At 55.7% G+C, this 18980-nt stretch overlaps 1 protein-coding gene across 5 annotated transcripts; it reads right to left on the minus strand.

Annotated features, from left to right (window-relative positions):
* Positions 1-1310: 1310 nt before the first annotated feature.
* PNPLA5 (patatin like phospholipase domain containing 5) lies at positions 1311-13115 on the minus strand. 5 transcript variants are annotated; one of them, XM_034644357.1, is made up of 9 exons: positions 12855-13115; positions 12230-12462; positions 10309-10374; positions 9807-10016; positions 8280-8340; positions 6974-7159; positions 5437-5569; positions 3052-3168; positions 1311-1509 (listed from the first exon to the last, which is right to left on the minus strand). In XM_034644357.1, exons 1-9 carry the CDS (start codon positions 13045-13047, stop codon positions 1392-1394), a joined length of 1317 nt encoding a protein of 438 aa, XP_034500248.1. In that variant the 5' UTR covers positions 13048-13115; the 3' UTR covers positions 1311-1391. The 5 variants fall into 5 exon arrangements, 4 of the variants coding, with proteins under 4 accessions (XP_034500248.1, XP_034500250.1, XP_034500252.1 ...); XM_034644359.1 differs by having other exon boundaries at positions 1311-2160; XM_034644361.1 differs by lacking the exons at positions 1311-1509; positions 3052-3168; positions 8280-8340 and having other exon boundaries at positions 5447-5569; positions 6694-7159.
* Positions 13116-18980: the final 5865 nt, after the last annotated feature.

Raw genomic sequence — 18980 nt, forward strand, 5'->3', positions numbered from 1 at the left:
CTGTGAGCGATACTTGTGAATAATCTCTGCAACCACAAGTTGTGAAGAGGTGACCCTGATGCATGAGCCACAAATAATAAAGACCAAAAAGAAGTGTTCAGAGCAGAGTATTATCAGCAATTGAGATATTCAACCAAGTAAGCTAGAAACATCTAGCAACATGCTGCTCGGGAAGGAGGATGACGAGGAGGAACGTGGGAGTGGATGAGGGTCTTTCTCCATCCAAGGCACAAAACAAAGCAATGGGGGCAAAGATGGCCCTAGGGCAAGCCCCAAAGAACCTATGAGAGAGGGGGTGTTAAAGGGACGTCTGTTTGCCTCTGGGAATAGAGGCCCGTGTCCTTGATAGGAGACAAAGGACAGGGGAGCAAGAATATTCTGAGAGGCCTCCCGAGTCTCTAGATCCTCAACCTGGAGACTCAGGTGGCCAGTCCTCCCCTCTTCACAGGCAGAGGAAATCCCAAACCCAGCACCTGGGAACAGGGATAGGGCATCCCGGCTCTGAGAAGAGAGAATCCTTGGGGCTTGGAGATCTGACTCAAGGTAGGGCCGCCCCCTTCCTGCTGCAGGGGACAATATCTGTGCCTGCCCCCATCCAGGTGACAGCAAGAGGGGACAGAAGCCAGCTCAACCCCAGTGCATCCTAGATCCTGGAGATGAGTGGGGAGGTGGACCCTCCTGCAAGTCTTCACTCTCTCTGCCTCTTCTCTCCCTTTCAACGTCCCACCCCCACCCCAGGCCCTCCTAAGCTCCACTCACTCACTCTGCACTCGCCTTTTTGCTTCCCCACTCCCAACCCTCCAATGACTGCCCAAATCCAATGTCCTGATCACCGTGACAGTGGCCTCTGGGACCCAGCCTCTGCCTACCCTCCGTCTGCCCTATTGCTCACAAGGCTCCGGCCACACTGGCTACTTTCTGTTTCTTAAACGCATCAGCTGCATCCCCATCTCAGGCCTCTGAGCACATGCTGTTCCCTCTGCTTGCAAAGCTTTTTCCCCAGCTCTTTGTCTCTCATCTGAGGCCTCATCCCCAACGTCATCTTCTTGGAGAGGCCTTCCTGGACCACCGATCCAATGTCGCTTACCCCACCCGCTATCGTGTCCATCCTCTCTTGCTCTCTTCGTGGCACTGCCGTTCCTTGGATGATCTTATTTTGTTTCCAGTTGGCTGTTTATTCTATTCTCCCCACCAACCTGCACCAGAATGTAAGTCTTATTCACTGCTGTGACCCCAGAGCCTACAACCCATTAAGCAAAAATGGAATGAATGAATGAATGAATGAATGACTCATTATCTCTTTTGTTCAGATTTATTCCTTTGCTCCCTTTTTCTCTTGTGCATGCCTCCATTTCCCCACCCTCCCCATCCCTGCTCTGGGTGAGTGTCTCCTAAGGGCCCAGCCTCAGAGCAGAACCCAAGACAGTGTGGGTTCTGCTCTGAGGACAGGAAGGGGATCGGTTCCCAGGAGAGGCTACAGGAGGCCTGGTGTCCCAGTCTCTTCTCTGCCTGAGAAAGAAAGGGGGCTGGCAGCCGGGTGTGTGCAGGCACCACTACACCATAAGCCTTCCTAAGGAATAAGGGGGTGGTGCTATGGTGCTGGCAGCCAAGGGCCCTTGGACACCCCAACAGGACGTTGGCGGGATTCTGAGAAGATTTTGATCCCTTCTCTCCTCCTACCCTCCCATCTCCTGCTGGGGGATCCCCCCGTTGGATGGACCCAGTAGGAAGTCAGAGATCAAGGTTGCTGGAAGGAGGCAGACCATGGGGGTCACCCTGGGGTGAGTGCAGTGACAAAGGAAGTCAGAGAAAGGATCTGGGGGAGGCACACCCCAACCCATCATTTCCATTTGCCTTCCAATCACTGACACTTTCTCTATCTTCTGTAAAGTGCTCTGCAAACATCTTGGCAAAAGCACACGAACTCTGCTTCTCAGCAGATGCTGCCCCCCGAGTCCCCCCAACATGGAAATTCAAGAACCAAGATGTGTGTCTCAGCTCCTACTTCCTTTTTCCCTCTGATGACAGGGTGACCTGGACACAGCAACCAAGGGACATACCAACAGGCTGGGCCTCTCCCAAAAGAGAAGTCCTCAGGCCCCAGGGAGCTGGCTCCAAGGAACAGGGGCTCCAGAGGGGCTGGTGGGCCCTCTTCTGCTCCTGGGGACCACCCACCCACACAGTCAGAGACAAGAGTCTGAGGGGAAAGAGAGCTGTCCCCTCAGTCCTCCACTCAGCAGACAGTTCCACCCTGGGCTCTGAGCTCCGGAAGACGAGTCAGGACTCGAGGACCAGGGGTAGATCTGGGCACAGGATGAGGGCCAAGACAAGGACCAGGGGAGGCCAGTCACTGGGTTGGCCCTGCTTTGTGCCCCTCAGGCCTGATGGGGAGGTCGGGGCTCCGTGGCCAGGTCCACAAAGAGAGCTGCCCCAGGCTGGAGGGAGCTGGTGACGGGCGGGCTTCGGAGGAAGCAGAGACCAGTGAGTGTGCGCTTTTAGAGCCTGGGGATGGGCGAAGGGCAGGGTAAACCTGTGTGGGGGCAGCCCTCGCATTCAGTGAGCCCTGGGTCACTCTCCTCCTGGACCCTGCCAGGAGGAAAGCCCTGAGGCCCTTACTCTGGCCACACTGAGATTAGTGGGAAGGTTCCAGGGATGGCCATCAAGTGGCTTGGAAGGACGCCAGGGTCTCTAGCCAGTAGGGAGGGCAGGTGGAGGAGAGAGAGGCAGCCCCAACCCAGACCACACACAGGACATGCAGGGACATCCGTAAGGCTGTTGGAAGGGCTGATGGGGATCTGGTCGAGCAGGAAGGTGCACTCGTCCTCTGGGAGCTGGTCCTGCAGACTGACAGTTGTGACTAGCCAGCTCCTACATCCAGGCCCCGCGCAGGTCTGGCCCACAGCGGTGACCAGACCTATGCCAGCGACTGCACGGGGGCGGGGGGGCGTGGATGGTGTGGACTGCCCACCCAGGGGCCAGAAAAACAGCTGGTGCTTCTCTCCACCAGGGAAGCCACACCCGCTCCTGCCCAGGCCCGTCCGCCCGCCTCACCTGACCAGCCGGAGGAGCTGGTCCTTTGACCTGGAGTAGACCTCGAGGGCCACGCTCTGCAGCATGCCCTGCATCCACCACAAGTCGGCCGGCACATCAGGCAGCCATGCCGCCAGCCTGGAGGAAGGGGCAACAAATGCTTCACTCAGCTAAGCCTGAGCGTGTGGCCCAGCCGAGCCCACCTTCCCCACGGGCCCTGAGCAGAGCCAGGGGTCCCTGCCCCTGAGGGCCTGAGGTGCCAGGTCTAAAGGAAGGGGACGAGGGGGTGAGAATGCCCAGCAGTGTTGGCTCTGCCACGGGGCTGGTTGTACACAGCACGGGGCACACGTGGGCAGCCCAAGGCCGGCGAGGGCAGGGCTCTGGGGCCAGGCTGGGGTGGGGTTGCTGCCCAGCTTCCCTGCTTGTCAGCTGTGTGACCCGGGTAGGTCAGGGAACCTCTCTCAGCCTCAGCTTCCTCGCCTGCCAAAGGAGGACCATCGCCTTGCGTGCAGTTCCTAACCTCCTCCCTCTCTCTCTGTCCCTCCTTCTCCTCCCCAGACCTGCCCTCCTTACTCCACAGCCCTCCATCCACTCTCCCCTCAGCAGCCAGTGACACTCCCAAAATAGACATCTGATCATAGCCCTTTCTTGCTCAAAACCCTCCTGTGGCTCCGAACCTGGGCCCTGCGGGGAAAGCAGAGGACCAGGTCATCCAATCATGGCTGAGAGAGGGCCTGGCTGGCTGGGCAACATCTCAGATTCACTGGACACAGCAGCTGCGCCCCCCCCCCCGCAAAATGTGCTGCCTTCAGCAGAGCCTCTCAACCAGGGCCTCAAACCGGCAGACAGACCACAGGATGTGGCATGAGAAGCAAAACATAAGCTAGCCTCTCACCTCCCTTGTTCTGGACTGTCTGCCTCTATTATTACAACCTACATGTTGAGCATGTAAGTTACAAAAAAAAATGCTAAGCCTGAGTTTCCCTGTGGTCTGGACAGGCTTGTCCATCAGTGCTCATATATGGACTTTTTTTTTTTTTTTTTTTTTTTTTTTTTTTTTTTTTTTNAAAGTCTAGACTTTGTCCTTATCCTTCCTGACTTCAACCTGTGGTTTCGATCTAACAGTTCAGCATGGGGAGAATCTGTTAGCAGAAAGCTCTCTCCTGGCTTTGGGCCACTGGCAATTTCAGCAGCAGGGCTGATCCGGTCATTAACTCAGCATGGAGCAAAGCTGAGACCCGCGGCTCACTGTCATAGACCTTTTAGGGAATAAAGAATTTAAAAAAATACAGCTCTCCCTATAACACTTCTCTACTGAAACCCTTCGCTGCCTTCCCACCACTGTTGGGAGAAAGCCCGCGCTCCTCGCGTGGCTATAGAGCCCTGCCCGTGTTACCCCTGCCAGCCACCGCCACCCCGCCTCGCCACGGCCCCATCGCGTACAGCACTCTACCTCCTGGCTCCACCCATACTGGCCTCCTTTTCGGCTCTTCAGATGAGCCTATTTCTCCTGCCTTCTGCCTCAGGACCTTTGTACATGTTGTTCCATCCCTCTGGAATGCTTTTCCTTCCCTCTTTGCCTGGTGGACTCCTACCCATTCGATTATAACTCAAGAGTTAGCTTCTTCGGTCAGCCTTCCCTGACCCGTTAGCCCCAAGGGCGAACTATCCCAGTTCACAGCCAGTGCAGACCCGTTTAAGGAATCACAGCCAGTATTGACCTCTCTCGGTATCCCTAGGCAGAGGTGCGATTGCACAGGTGAGTGTGTGACGGTTTGTGGGCTGTGAGCTCCACAAGTCCAGGGACTGGGTCTGAGTCAGTGCTGCCTCCCTACCTGAGCCACAGCTTGGCCGCTGGGTAGGCCCTCCATATAACTATCGGTGGAAAGAATAAACAAACAATGTAGAGTGATTCATTAATCAGCAGTTAGACTGGTTAGTGAGGGCTGAACCACAACCAGTCTGTCCTGGAAGGGCCTTGTTTTATGAAAAAGGAACATGAGGCCCAGAGAGGTCAAGAGACCTGGCCCAGGCCACACACCTTATCTGAACCAGACCAGCCCCAAGAGTTATTTCTCCAGAAACAGCACATTTCCTCTGAGGCTCTAAGAGGTAGAGCAAAGGGCCAGAGGTCTGAGAGACGGGGAAGGGACAGAGCACTGACCAGGAGGCCCCGTTTCTGGTCCATCGGTCGCAGCTGCTATACCGTCTCCCCACCAGTCCCATCTTGCAGAGGAGACCCCTGAGACCCCCTCTGGGTTGGGCGACCAACACCAAGCAGCCCGGGGAAGCCAGCCAGGCTCCCCCCACCCAGTGTGCCGGCCGCCCTCCGGTCCTGGGCGCTGGTCTCCACCACAACCCTGAGGACAAGCCAGGTCCTTCCCAGGAGCCCTGGCTGGGCCTCACCTTCTGCTCCGGAAGTAAATGTACTCGAAGGGTAGCGTGCAGGGCAGCAGCAAGTAGGTCAGGGCCCGCCCAAGCCCTGACCGGCAGAAGCGGGCCCAGGTGCTGGGGTCCCTCACACAGGCTTTCTTCAGCGCTGCAAGAGAAGCCATGGCATGACCACCCAGCCCTCCAGCCAGCCCCCTCACCATTACCCTTAGGGCAGGTGGCCTGAACCCCTTTCCACCTCGCACAGTCCGCAAAGTATGCCCACCCCCCACCCCTTTCTGCAGAGAAGGAGACAGCTCTGATCAAGCCCCTAGCTTGAGCCAGCAGAGGGCTGGGCACTCAGCATGTGCTCTCTCATTATCGTCCCCAAACCGGCAGGGCGTGCCCCTTTCCCAGATGAGAAGACTGAGGTTCAGAGTAGGGAAGTGACTCGCCCCAAAGACCATGCCAGGAAGCGGCAGGGTCTCCAAGATGGACCCATGGACTCAGGCTCCCCGAGCTCTTTCCATCTCTCCCGCCCCTCTGCAAAGTCTGTTGCGGCCCCCACCCCAGGATGGGCCAAGCGCCCTGGCTGTGGTGCCCCATCACGGAGGTGACTCTCTGGTGCCCCCATGTGGCCACAGGGATGCCGCCTTGGCTCTAGAGCTCCAAGCTTGGTCCTCGAGGGCTCAGCACAGATCCAGGCCCATTTCCACAGACCCTGTATGTCTCTGGCGTAGAAAGAGGCGCCCTCCCCATCCGCTTTGCCACCCACACTGTCCTTGCTCTAACCTCAGCCACCATCATCTCTCCTCCCAGTCTCCCCTCCCCCCCAGCCCGCCCCCCCCCCAAGCTGGGAGCGGTAAATGTTGAACCTACACTTCAGAGCAGCAGTGAACTCTGAAAAGGAGGGGTTGCCTGTAGTAAGGCCCCCCAGTGGCTCCCCATCTCTCTCCTCCTGCAGCTTTCAAGGCCACCTGCCTGACCTCCCCACCTCTGCTCCCCTGCCCCTCAACCACGACACTGCCCCCACCAAACCCAGGACATTTGCTCGCGCTGCACCCTCTGCCTGAACGCTCATATTCCCTCTTTTGCCTGGCTGACTCCTCCTTTCTGGTCTCACACAGATGCTGTTCAAACCCACATCCCCGCCACCATTACACACGCCTGGACCTTTCTGCTGCTGCAGTTGTGACTTTGGGGTCACTAAGCAGGAGAGCAAACCAAATGGCTCAGAGCGAACTCCTGCTTGGGCTCTTCGTTAGCTGTGTGACTTTGGACAGGTCACTTAACCTGTCTGTGTTATGGTTTCCTCATCCATTCAATGGCGACAATCCAGTGCCATCATCAGAGCATTGGTGGGAGGATGAAATGAGTCCATCTCCACATGGAGAGTCCAGAACCTTCTGTGTATGCCTCTCTCACGTCTCTCAGTACTTCCTGCGCTTCCCTGGGCCGTGGGCAAAGACCTGGCTCTCTGAGGCACAGATCTGGCACACAGGGTCTCTGCCCCCCGGCCCCTGTGTGCAGGGCACGGGGTAGGTGGGCAAGTACATGAAGGACGGGGCAGTACCAGCCTCCAGCTCTGGTGAGAGCTGCTCAAAGTCGCACACGTCCTTGACCAGCACATTGGGCACTGCCCAGTCGAGAGACAGGCCCCCCTCCTGGCCTCTGTCATGGCCGGCGTTCTGGCTGCCATCAGCTGGGGCTGGGGGCTCCTTCGACACCAACATCCAAAGCACTGGTTCCTTGGTAAGTCCTGGGTCAGTGGAGAGGAAGGATATGACAGGTCAGCGCATCCGGAGCCCCCTGGTGACAGTGACGCCCTGGCTTTCCATGCCACCCATCCCCCTCAACCCCCAAACCCAGATCTGGGGACCAATTTGCTGCAGGATGGACCCATGGCTTCTCCCGAATGACCTCTTCCTGCTCTCCCCAGCCCTTCCCGGCTCCCCATCTCTTGTGCGTTTTCTAGTGGTTCATCAGAGCCCAGACCCTGAAGACGCAGTCCAAGGTTCAAACCCCGGTGTCAACACCTGTTAGCCAGGTGGCCTAACTGCTCCGTGCCTCGGTTTTCCACTTCGAGAAAGGAGAAAATGAAAATCTGCTTCATGAGGTTGTTCTGAGAATTAAACCAGACAAACACCGATCGCTCAAGCCCAGATCTGGGCACGTATTAAGTGCTCAGCAAATTCTTCCTGCTGCTGTGTGTTGGGGCTGCAGTGTATGGGGGGTAAATGATATGGGTTCTGGAGCCAGACAGCCTGGGTTCAAATCTCAGCTCTACCATGTCAAAGAGCATGGCCCTGTGGGAAGACATTCAAACTCTCCAGCTGAGAAGACCTCTGCGACCCACCCAGTCCCCCACAAACACACACACATGCGTGCACACACACACTCCTGAGGCCATACTGAGTTACGTATCCAGAAGGTGTTAGCCTCTGTTCCTTTGCTCTCCCTTATCTTCCCTCTGCTTGGAATGCCTCTTTCTTTCTGTCTTCAGCCTTCCCATAGTCTTCATAACTAGTCAAAGGCCAGCTTATCTATTGCCGCCTCCAGGAAGCCCTCTTTGCCCACCCGCCAGGCTGGGTCAGGTGCCCCCTCTGGGCTCCCATAGGCCTGAGCGTCCCTCCATCTCCATGGGGAGAGGTCTCTGTCTTGGTCTGTCTCCCCGCACCAGACTAAGAGCAGCTGAAGAGCAGGACACACGCGTGAGCCTCCCTGGGTCCCCAGCCTCCAGCCGAGGCTGAGCAGTGAGCAGAGGCTGAGGGAGAGGATGAGTGAGCTGAGGTCCCTAAACGTGCAAACACCCGGCAGGCAGGGTCTACTTGGTGCTCAGGCAAAGCGGGATGCCCAGCTCCTGGGGGGCTGCCACCTACCACGTCTCTCCAGGAACCTGAGGGCGTCCAGGTAGCCTTGTCTGCAGTGGTCTGCTACTACCTGCCAACACACAGGTCAGAGTAGGATGGGGACGGCCTGGCCCTGCCCTTTGAGCTGTGGTCACAGGCCAGAGACTTGTCTTCCACTGGAAGCAATCCACACCCAGCCTGCGCTCCCCAAGAGCCCCTCGGCAGGGCTCGAGTACCCCAGTGCTGGGCGGGGAGGGCCACGGGACTGCAGGCGGGACGAGCTGCTCCATCTGCTTCCCTCCCCACAGCCCCATTTCACCTCCCTCCTCTAAGACTCCTTGGCGGGGCTCTTGCTCCAAACTCTCCGCTCTCTGGTCTCAGTTCTCTCCTCTGGAAAATGGGATAACTAGGCCTGGCCCAGGACACCCGGGACACTGCCTGGTTCCCTGTGGGTCAATGCATGGTGGTTGCCTTTGTCCTCTGATGTTCATTTCCAGAACCAGCCTGAGATAGCGGAGGAAACCGGGGGCCCACACCCGCCTGTCTCAATAAGAGCTCCCCCAATGGGGAAGAGGCACCTGCAGGTCCAGGAGAGAACTCTGCCTTCCCTCCCTGTGTGGCCTCAGGATGGCCACACCACCTTTCTGAGAGCCTCGGCTTCCTTGTTTCCAGATGGGGTTGAGATTTTCCGTCCACCACACAGGTATAGGGAAGATCAGAGTAAATGAACATGATCTTGTTTCATAAATTATGAAACAGAACCGAGGCGCCTGGCTGGCTCGGTTGGTAGAGCACGGGACTCTTGATCTCGGGGTCATGAGTTCAAGCCCCATGTGTAGTGTAGAGTTTACTTAAAGTAAAACAAAACAAGACACTACAGAACCACACAATGAATGAAAGAATAGGGAAGGGCCAGGATACAGTTGGGGTGAATGAGCAGGTTATGTTGATAACACTGTTTGTGGTCAAATACCCATTTTCCAGAAATACCAAGGGAATAAAACAAGAAATCTAGGTCTATGTCCCTTTTTGTCTGTGCTTACACGTCACCTCCATGGAGATGGTAAATTTGGCCACAGTCTAGGGCAGTGGTTAAGAGCTAGGGGTCTAGGCTAGGGGTCTAGGCAAGGGGTGGATTTGAAGTCTGGCTTTGCTGCTTCCAGGCTGTGTGGCTTTGAACAAGTTGCTTGACCTCTCTGAGCCTCGGTGTCCTCCCCTGAGAAACAGAGATGGTAGTAGTACCTTCTCACAGAGCCTGACCCAGAGGAATACGAGGGTGAGGCCTGGCTCATACCCCAGCTCAGCGGAGCTGGTGTTCGCGTGTCTTGATGTGGGGCCAGTCCTAACTCAACATTCACCCAGGCAGGGGAAGAATAGTAAGGACACAACTTGAGCCCCATGCTGTGGGTTCAAGAACTTGGCTGTAAGACTCAGAACACGGATCCTCACTGCCTGAGGTGGGGAGGAGAGGGTGTGGGGACATAGTCTGACTCACAGGACCCTGGATCATGGCCAAGCCTCTGACACCATCAAGGTGGGTACGGGGGCCACACCTACCTCAGGGCTGGGGGGTATGAGGGAGGTGAAGCCCAGGAAGAAGTTCTTCGTGGAGATCTGGAAACTGGCATTGAAGGCATTCAGCTCATGCATGCTGGCCGAGGTGCTCTGGGGGCAGATGTCCACTGTCCCGTGGAAAGGGGACACAGTGATGATGGAGGGGCAGTCCGCAAAGGGCAGGTTGTTGCTCAGAGCCCCGTCGATGTAACGCTGCAATTCAGGTAGACCATCTGCTCAGGGTGTCCTATCTTCGGCCCATCTGCCGCCGAGCCACCAGCCAGAAGGGGCTGCAGCCGATGACCTCTAGCTCCCCCCCAGCCACTGGGTCCATCTAGCCCGGGATGCTCTGAGCACCGCCCCCAGGGGCAGAGGGAGCCCTGGCATGTGGTAGGTGCAAGGGGACCCAGGTTCCCTCCACCCACACGCCTTTCAGCAGAAGGTACACGGGGCCCCCAGAGCACAGGGCAGGGACTTGGTCATCAAGCCCCCAAAGTACACTTACCTCCCCTCTGAATTCGGGGGGAATTGTCCCACAGTAGAAAGGAAAGTATAGGCTGCAGACCAGAGCCTGGGAAAACAAGTCAGCGGAAACACCATTGTTTGTGCTCCTGGCGTGCAGAACCCGCTCTGGGCATGGTGTCTAACCCCAGGGCCGCCTGCGAAGTTGGTTGGCATTGGTCTTGTGTTCAGGGCTGGGAAACGAGGCCCAGCCTAATTCTCAAGGTTAAGAACTATTTGAATGCAGGCCCATCCTGACACCCGCCCTCCTCTTCCTGATGATGGGTCCTTGCTCACTGGAGACTGCTGCTGGGATTTTTCCCCACCAAGGACAAACAGAGGCACCAAATACCATTTCCCCTTCACTCGGCAGGCAGGAATTCTTCACCAACAATCTAGGTATGTCTCCCAAAGTGTGTTCTCTGGACACTGATCCAACCAGACACATCTCAAGCAAGAAACCCTGACTTCTGGGCACCTGGGTGGCTCAGTCGGTGAAGCATCTGCCTTCGGCTCAGGGCGTGATCCCAGGGTCCTGGGATTGAGTCCCACGTCAGGCTCCCTGCTCATGCTTCTCCCTCTGCCCTTCCCCCCGCTCGTGCTCTCTCTCACACAAATAAATAAATAAGATCTTAAAAAAAGAGAGAGAAACCCTGATTTCTTTATCCACTTGGAAAACACTGTCCACTCTTCCCAGTAGAGGCTCTGACAGTGAAAAAGATGCTTAACATATTGACATTTGGGGCTCGAGAGTTCTGTCTTGGGAGTGGGGGATGGAGTGGGAGGCTGCTGTCCTATACATGGTGGGATACTTATCAGCCTCCTTGGCCTCTACCCACTAGGGGTCAGTCCTTTGTTCACACACATGCACACGCACATACACGCACGCACACACAGACACACAGAATGTGACAGCCAAAAATGCCTCCAATGTTGCCAAATGTCCGCAGGGGCAGAAATCACCCCTGGTTGAGAACCATTGACCTAGGGCTTACCAAACTCATGGAGCATAGAACTTTGTCTCGTGGTCTACTTGGCAATATCCCTCCAACCCTCTCTGGGGCTGCAGAACTCATCTTGCCTCTAACCAGCTGGAGATGCAAGCAGGAGCCTCATTCCCACAAATTAATAATAACAGTGACAGCAGCTAATGTTTATGAGGACCTATTAGGTGCCAGGCCCCGTGCTATGCACCATACAGGCAAAGATGCTGGGATCACCTGGAGGGTCCCAACCGGCTTCCTCGAGAGCCCACGGACATCAGCTCGCAGCAAGGGACCGGCCCCCATACGGCACACACTAAGAATCCTGGTCATCACAGACCTAGAAACAGTCCCCGTGTTGGGTGCTGGGGCCAGCAAGATGAATCGGATTCTGCATCAGGGACCCCAGTCTGGGTGGGAGGTGCAGACCCTGATAAGAACGGGAAGCAGAGCTCTGGGCCTCCCGCCCTGTCTCCTTACCTGCCTGAGTCCTCCCAGGGACCTAATCCCTACTTGGCCCACCTGACCATTCCCACAGTTGTCACTGGCCTCCCGCCCTGACCTTGTGGCTCTCTGTCACAACCTCCCGTTTTATAACAATACTGGATTGTTTCCTAATCCGTTGCAGGCAGGCACCCTTCTGGAAAAGCCGCCCCTTGAGGGGCCCTGAGTCCAGAAGCCAGACTTTGCCCCCCCCCCCAGCCATTCCCTTCTGTGTCCAGCCGAGGGGCCTTCCCAAAGCAAACTGGGAGTCTCCGTACTCCCCTTGTCGCCCCTCTCTGTACCTCGACTCTCTCATTTGCAAACAAACCCAAGCCTCAAATGACATCCCCCACCCCACTCCCCAAAAGGAGTGTCTGCCTCTGGGAAGCCCCTGGAAGTCACTGTAGGGATAGAGCCCACTCACCTGCCTCCAGGCCCTGGGTCCCACCACATGCTTACCTGGATGACTTCCTCACGGGTTGTGAAGCTGGTGACAATGATGTTGTGGCCATCGGGCCAGTGCGTCAGCGAGATGCCCAGCCGCTGGGAGGCCAGGATGTGAATGTTGGAGGGCAGGCTGTCCTGCAGCTGCTGCCTGATGTGTTCAATGGGCGCGAAGGCGGGGTGGAAGATGCCCAGACTTAGCTGCTCCACGTGCTTGACCATGCCCAGGAGATGGGAGCAGCAGAAGTCTGTGCACACCGCAGAGGAGAGGGCCTCAGTCACCCAGGGGCCTGCCCACAGCCGTCCCAAAGACCTGACCTCCCTCCTGGGGAACCATGGGAGTGGAGTCTTCCCCTCTCCAGCTCAGAATAGCTGTGCCCAGCGCTACGTTCAAATGCTCTGTCCACCGTTTGATCTTGGGAACAGCCTCCCCAGCTCTGATCGGTCCTCTGGGAAACGAGGGTAACCATACCCCAAGTCCTCAGGGTTCTTATGAAGGTCCTATGGGATCATGCTGGATGTAAAGGGCGCAGGGCAGAGCGCCAGGCACGGGACCCTGAAACGCCCCTCTCCGCGCCCTGCCTCCCGCGTGGAGCCCGCGTCCCCCCGCGCCCCCCAGCCCGCGCCATCCCCCACGCACCGACGGACTTGCCCGCGATGATGGAGACGGCGTTGAGCGCTCCGGACGAGGAACCGTAGAAACGGCGGGCTCCCTGGAGGAGGTGCGGGGCGCGCTCACTGAGGCAGCGGGTCACGCCCACATGGTAGAGCCCCAGGAAGCCGGCGCCCGAGAAGGACAGGCTCCAGCTGCCCTCGTCCTCGTAGCAGAGCATGGCGGTGGGGCCGGCCGGGCTGGGGCGCCGCACCCATGCAGTGGGCGCTGGAGTCCGGAGCTGGCAAAACGGCCCAGATGAAAGGCTCGGAGGGAGCCCGGCGCCGCCCCCACCCCCGTGCCCCAGGGACTGCGACACCCGCCGCCCCAGCCAATGAGGTCTCCGGGCCGCGACGCCCCGCCCCCAAGGTGCGCGGCAGCTTGGCCGCAGAGGTGCCAGCTCCCTGGGGGTGCCCTGGCGTCGTCCCCGCACGCCTGCTGGCGGGGGGGGGCGTGGATCACGGGCCCTGACTGCGGGGTGACCGGCCCCGGGGGAGTGGCACCTGCTCTCCGCCTGATCTCTGGTGGCGGAAGCATTATTCCCGCCCTCTTATTACAGATGGGGCAAGTGAGGGCCGTGAAGGGAAGTGCTAGCCGGGAAGTGGCAGAGCTGGACCCACGACACCTGGCCTCTGGGGTCAAGCCGGACTTCATTCGGCAGCTGTGCTGGTCCAGGTACCAAAGACAGCCAGAGTCAGCCGCCACGAGCTGTGTGGCTTTGCCCAAACTCCTCACTCTCTCTGGGCTACAGTTTTCCGCGTACTCTGAGGCCCTTGGATGCAAAGACCTACAGAGCCTTTCCTGCTCTGAGCAGAGGCACCATCGACTGGCCAGTCCTGGGGGGTGGGGTGACAGCCGGGACAGCAGGCACAGGCAGTGTGCTAAGTGCCTTTGCAGTCGCCCTCACAATGCTGTGTGGGTCGGGACCGCTGTGCCTGTGTTCATTTGGGGACACTGAGCCCTGGAGAGGCTAAGGCACCGGTACTGCCAGGAAAGGCCTCGAAGGAAACTTGCCCACACCCTGAAAACTGGGGCCGTGGTTCTGGAAGTCCAGCAGGCAACGGGTGAAATTAAGTGCCCCCAAACAAATTATCTGAGGCGCCCACAAGGGTGTTGCAGAGGAGGGGGGAGAAAGGTTGCCTGCGGCTTTTGATCATAGGTGACTCTGCCCACCACGACCCCCTCCCCAGGGAATGGATGAATAACCACAATTTGCCCTTTCACGAAAGGTCATAGAGCCTCCGATGTGATGAGCAGAAGAAGAATGAGGTTTATTTCCTGGCGCCATTTTGCAAACATTTAAAAACACTCCCAACACATTGTTATGTATTTTTAAAACAATACATCAGCAGCCTGTGAGATGGATTGGTAGGTCACACCTCATATGTATATTAGAGGGTGTGCCATGGGGAGTGAAAGGCATGGGAAACGGGGGGGGGGGTGTCATTCAGACTTACACGCAGGCTCAGTCCCTCCCTGCACCGCTCCCAGACTGAGTAAGGGGCAGACCAGTGGACTAGAGCCTCCTAGACTCACCTCGCTCTGCTCTAGCCTGCAGAGTGCCCAGAAGCCTCTTTCCTATGAGGTGGGAGCTGGGAAGTCGGGAGAGGCTTTATAGGCAGACCCGTGAAGGCTGACAATCTTCCCTTGAAAGCATTTCCCGCCTACCTGACACTGGCTAAGCGGTGCCTCATTTTATCCTCACAACAGCCCTGTGAGATAGACTGTACTACCAACCCCATTTTGCAGATGAAGAAACTGAGACATAAACCAGGAACCCAAGAAAGCCCAGCCAGGAGGGGCTGTGCTGGGACTCCACGAGCTTCCCTGTCGCCTTTACAGGAAGGAAAGGTGGGAGCAGGAACTGGAGGTGGGGGTGTCCAAGCTTCAGGCTGGAGGAGTCCACAGGGACTGGGCTGGTGGGCATGAGGTTTCATGACTCGGGGAGTGGTGGTCTCTCTGCAGGGATCACGGCAGAACAGTGCTTCTGGGAGAATCCCTCAAGACTGAGCCTGGAAACTTTTCTTCTGCCAAAAAGCAAGCAAGTGTATAAAAATTAATGAGGACTTGTCCAAAGGACACAGAAGCCGGCTTGGATAATGCAGATTAAGGAACATTGCACTAAATAACCTGCCCGTACTCTTAAAAAAAAAAAAAAAAGGTTACGATCATGAAAGATAAAGAAATGCCACCAACCGAAGAAAGCCAAAGAGATGAGACAACTGAGTGCAATGCGTGCCTCTGGATTTGACCCTGGCCTGGAGGCAGAAAGAGCCACGAAGGACATGATTGGGACAGTTGACAACATTTAATGTGAACTGTGAATTAAATCATAGTGCTGCTTTGATGTCACATTTACCAATTTTAAACGTCATACTGCGGATCCACAGAAAAAGTCCTGTTTTTGGAGGGTGCACTGAGATAGTTAGGGGTAGACAGCCATGGTGTCTGAACCTAATTTCCAACGGTTCAGAAAAATACCTCTATCTCTCCGTACCCGTGTCTACTTCTCCGTCTGCATCGACATACGGAGAAAGCAAATGTGACAAGCGTTACTGATCCCAGACTCTGAGTAAAGGGGGCATGAGAGTTCTTTCCTTGCACAAGGCGTGCAACCTCCTTGAAAACGTGAGAGCGTATCAAAACAGAAAGGAAAAAAACAGCAAACAGTGAATTCCTTCTGGTCTGGCTCGTGCGGATCTAGAGGCGGTCCACGTCTGCCATCGTAAGTGGCGAGTCCTGTCCAGCGCCAAGGTTTTGGTGGAACCTTCAGATCTGACACGTATCAGGGATCCAGGGAGGGTGCAATGGTGCCTCCACGAAAAGCTGGTCAGAGAATCTGACCTATGGCCACATCTCCTCTTCCACGGTTCTGCAGAGAGAGATGGTTGTGGAAGCAGTAAATGCCCCCAGAGGAAAAGGAGCGTTAAGAGTGAAGGCGAGGAGACCCCTCCAGTCACTCCCTAGTTGAGCAAGAAAGAAGAAGAAGGACGAGGAGGCCAGAGCTGCGAGATGGGTACAGAGACACCAACAAAAAGAAGACAGAAGGGAGGAAGGGGTTTTAGAGCCACAAAGGCCACCTTAAGCACTGTTCTCTTCTTCTTGAAAGAATGGAGCATAGGTCCCAGAAAGGGGGGAAAGTTCCAGAACGTTGTGCTGCTACCAACACTTGGGCAATGCTCCCACCTTGTCCTATTTTAAGAATGGGGTGATGAGCTTGGCCTCTTGTGAAGCTCCCCTCGGCCACTGGGGGCTTCCCCACGCCCCGCAGGCCTCCAGGCCCCCTCTCTCTGGAGAACTGAGAACCAGACGCCACATCTGGCCTGCACATCTGCCAGCACTAGGCACTCGGTCTAGGATGAGCGGAGGAGTCTGCCACAGGTGGGGGGCTGCTCAGGGGCCACGGAACATGGTCCTGTGGATCGCATCGCCAGCACGGTCCCACCGCACATCCAGCAGTCTGTAACAATGACATGATGGTCACTGAGATCGGCGGCGCCCTCAGGTTCCCGCAGTTGTGTGAACGTTGCGACAACCGGAAATCCTGCATGAGCAACTGTGCAAAGCCACATGGAGTCTGTCTGGCCGTCCAGAGAGAGAATGAGAACATAACACCAGAGACTGTTTGCCATGACCCTGAGGACACCGACTGTGGAACTCTTCTCGAACGTGCTGCTCCATAGAACACACAGCAGGCTGAGGCTCTGTCCACGGAGACACAGACGTTTCTCGGGCAAAGCCTGGCTTATTTTAATGTTGGTGGCCATCCTGAAGCCACCGCAGAAAAAGTAGCGAGAATCTGTCTCCCAGGAAGGAACGTGAAGCACGATGAGCGCAATGGAAGGAATGCCTAACGCAGCAGAAACTGAATCGGGTTTCGATTGCCCAGAATGAGCGGATGTATGAAATGGAACAGATACGCATAAAGTCGGGCACGTGGGTTCACACCGTCGATTGCAGAAGAGCAACTTACCAGAAAGCTGGCCGTGGCATCTGTTCATGGGGTAAAGACACGGGGGTTACAGCTGAGTCAAGGTCATTCTGAATTCAGGGGGATCTGGCTGAGAGTATGAAACAAAACAATGGAGCCAACCAAGCAAGCGGCAATAGTCTTCAGCTGCACTCCGTGGAAAGGGCGGTGACAGTCCCAGGGTGACCTCTGGTACACAGGTGATATTTGGGTATTGCAGCTGGGTCTAGTGAGGCATGGAGAATCTGGAATCGCAAGATTGATTTCAGAGAACAGATTGCTTTACCCTAGAAAGAGGACCTGGCACCTACTGGGTGCCTAGCTGGGTGCTGGGCAGGCAGACCTTAGAGTCTGAGACATATGCCTTTTCAAGAGCAAGAGAAGGGAACAGATGTTCAACCTGAGATGATTTAGGGAAATGGGTTATATGCCCACCAAGAGCGTAAGAGCTCTCTCATCCATCCCACGGGCGAAGGAAGCATTTTGTTGTCTTTTGCTAGAGAACAGCATGAAAACCAGTAAGACAAACAGGAAAGCCACGTTTAACTTAACATTAAGGATACATTTTGAGGGGCGCCTGGGTGGCTCAGTTGGTGAACCGTCTGCCTTGGGCTCAGGTCATGATCCCGGAGTGCCAGGATCAAGCCCTGTATCAGGGTCCCTGCCCAGTGGGGAGTCCACTTCTCCCTCTGCCCCTCCCCCTGCTCCTTCTCTGTCTCTCTCAAACACATAAAATCCTTTTTAAAGAAGAATACTTTTTTTTATTTTATTATTTTCATCGTGATACATGTACTCTTGAATCCCCATCACCTGCTTCACCCACCTCAAGAAAAAAATTTTAAGTATCCTACTGTTTAGACTTTATCCTCATAGATCTACAGATAAATGTATTGGGATTAAATTATGGGATGATTTAAAGAGGAGTGTTAATAACATCTATTGTAATGTTGTGGTCAGAGGTTTTATCTCTACCTCTCAGGAATATTCCAGAAGATGTTGTCATATACCAGACGAGACCACATCCAGGGTCCTTTTGTTGGGGAGAGAGGAAGGAAGGAAATCATGTAAGGCAGACTATGCAATAGAACACAAGAGTCAGGGAATGGCTTAGTTTTGAAATATATATTATTGGAATAAAGTGATTACATGGCCTAGAGGAAAGACATCCTCTCAAAGTCTGTCCAGAACATTAATCAGTTCCTGTCATTATGTTGCCAGTTAATTTCAGGGCGCCTGGGTGGCTCAGTTGATTAAGTGTCTGCCTTTGGCTCAGGTCATCATCCCAGGGTCCTGGGATTGAGTCCCACATTGGGCTCCTTGCTCAGCAGGGAGCCTTCCTCTCCCTCTGCCTGCCACTCCCCCTGCTTGTGCTCTCTCTCTCTCAAGTAAATAAATATAATCTTAAAAAAAATTCTATCCCCTATGCCCAGCAAGCTCACTGTCCTTTTACTGTTCAATTTCAATAATTTTTATTGTTTGCCTGAAAAAAAAAAGAAAAAGGAGAACACGAGGAGCAAAGGCCGCGGATTTGACACCAATGGCTTCCCTGAGCCTTCAGGCAGGGAAGCCTGGCCCTCCCGCCCTGCGCCGCCCCTGCCACCATCCCAGGCTGCTTTCAACATCACTGAACACTCCCGGTTTGCCTCTCTACCCTGGTCTGTTTCACAAGCTTGTAAAAATCAAGCTGCTTGGTGGACGGGTGGAATCAAGCCACGTTGCGCACGGGGTACGGTGGCCTGTTCTGGTGTCAGAAAGCCACTCTGTCACCCCAGGCCTGGCAAGCACTTGCGGGGTGCTGTCATGTCCTCCTCTGGCCTGGCAGCCCTCCGTGCACCTCCCTGCAGCCTCCGTGCGAGGCCTCGTTCTTCTAAGGCCACCTGGCCACTCGTGTTTGGGACAGAGGCCAGATCATCCCCATACCTTCCAGGTTTAGCCCTTATTTACTTTGAAAGGATGGAATTGTTCATTGCTGGGAGGAGAATAAGACAGTGACTTCTGCTTATTAAAATTTCCTTGTCAAGGTTTTGAAGTTAAAAAGAGAAAAGAAAAGAAGATGCAGGACCGAGCCCTGGGAAGGCCCGATGGACCATGGTGGGGCGGCGTGGGGCCTGGCAGGCTGGCCTTGGCTGGAAGGACTGTGACTG

The sequence above is a fragment of the Ailuropoda melanoleuca genome, chromosome 15 (genome assembly GCF_002007445.2).
Source record: "Ailuropoda melanoleuca isolate Jingjing chromosome 15, ASM200744v2, whole genome shotgun sequence".
NCBI lineage: Eukaryota > Metazoa > Chordata > Mammalia > Carnivora > Ursidae > Ailuropoda > Ailuropoda melanoleuca.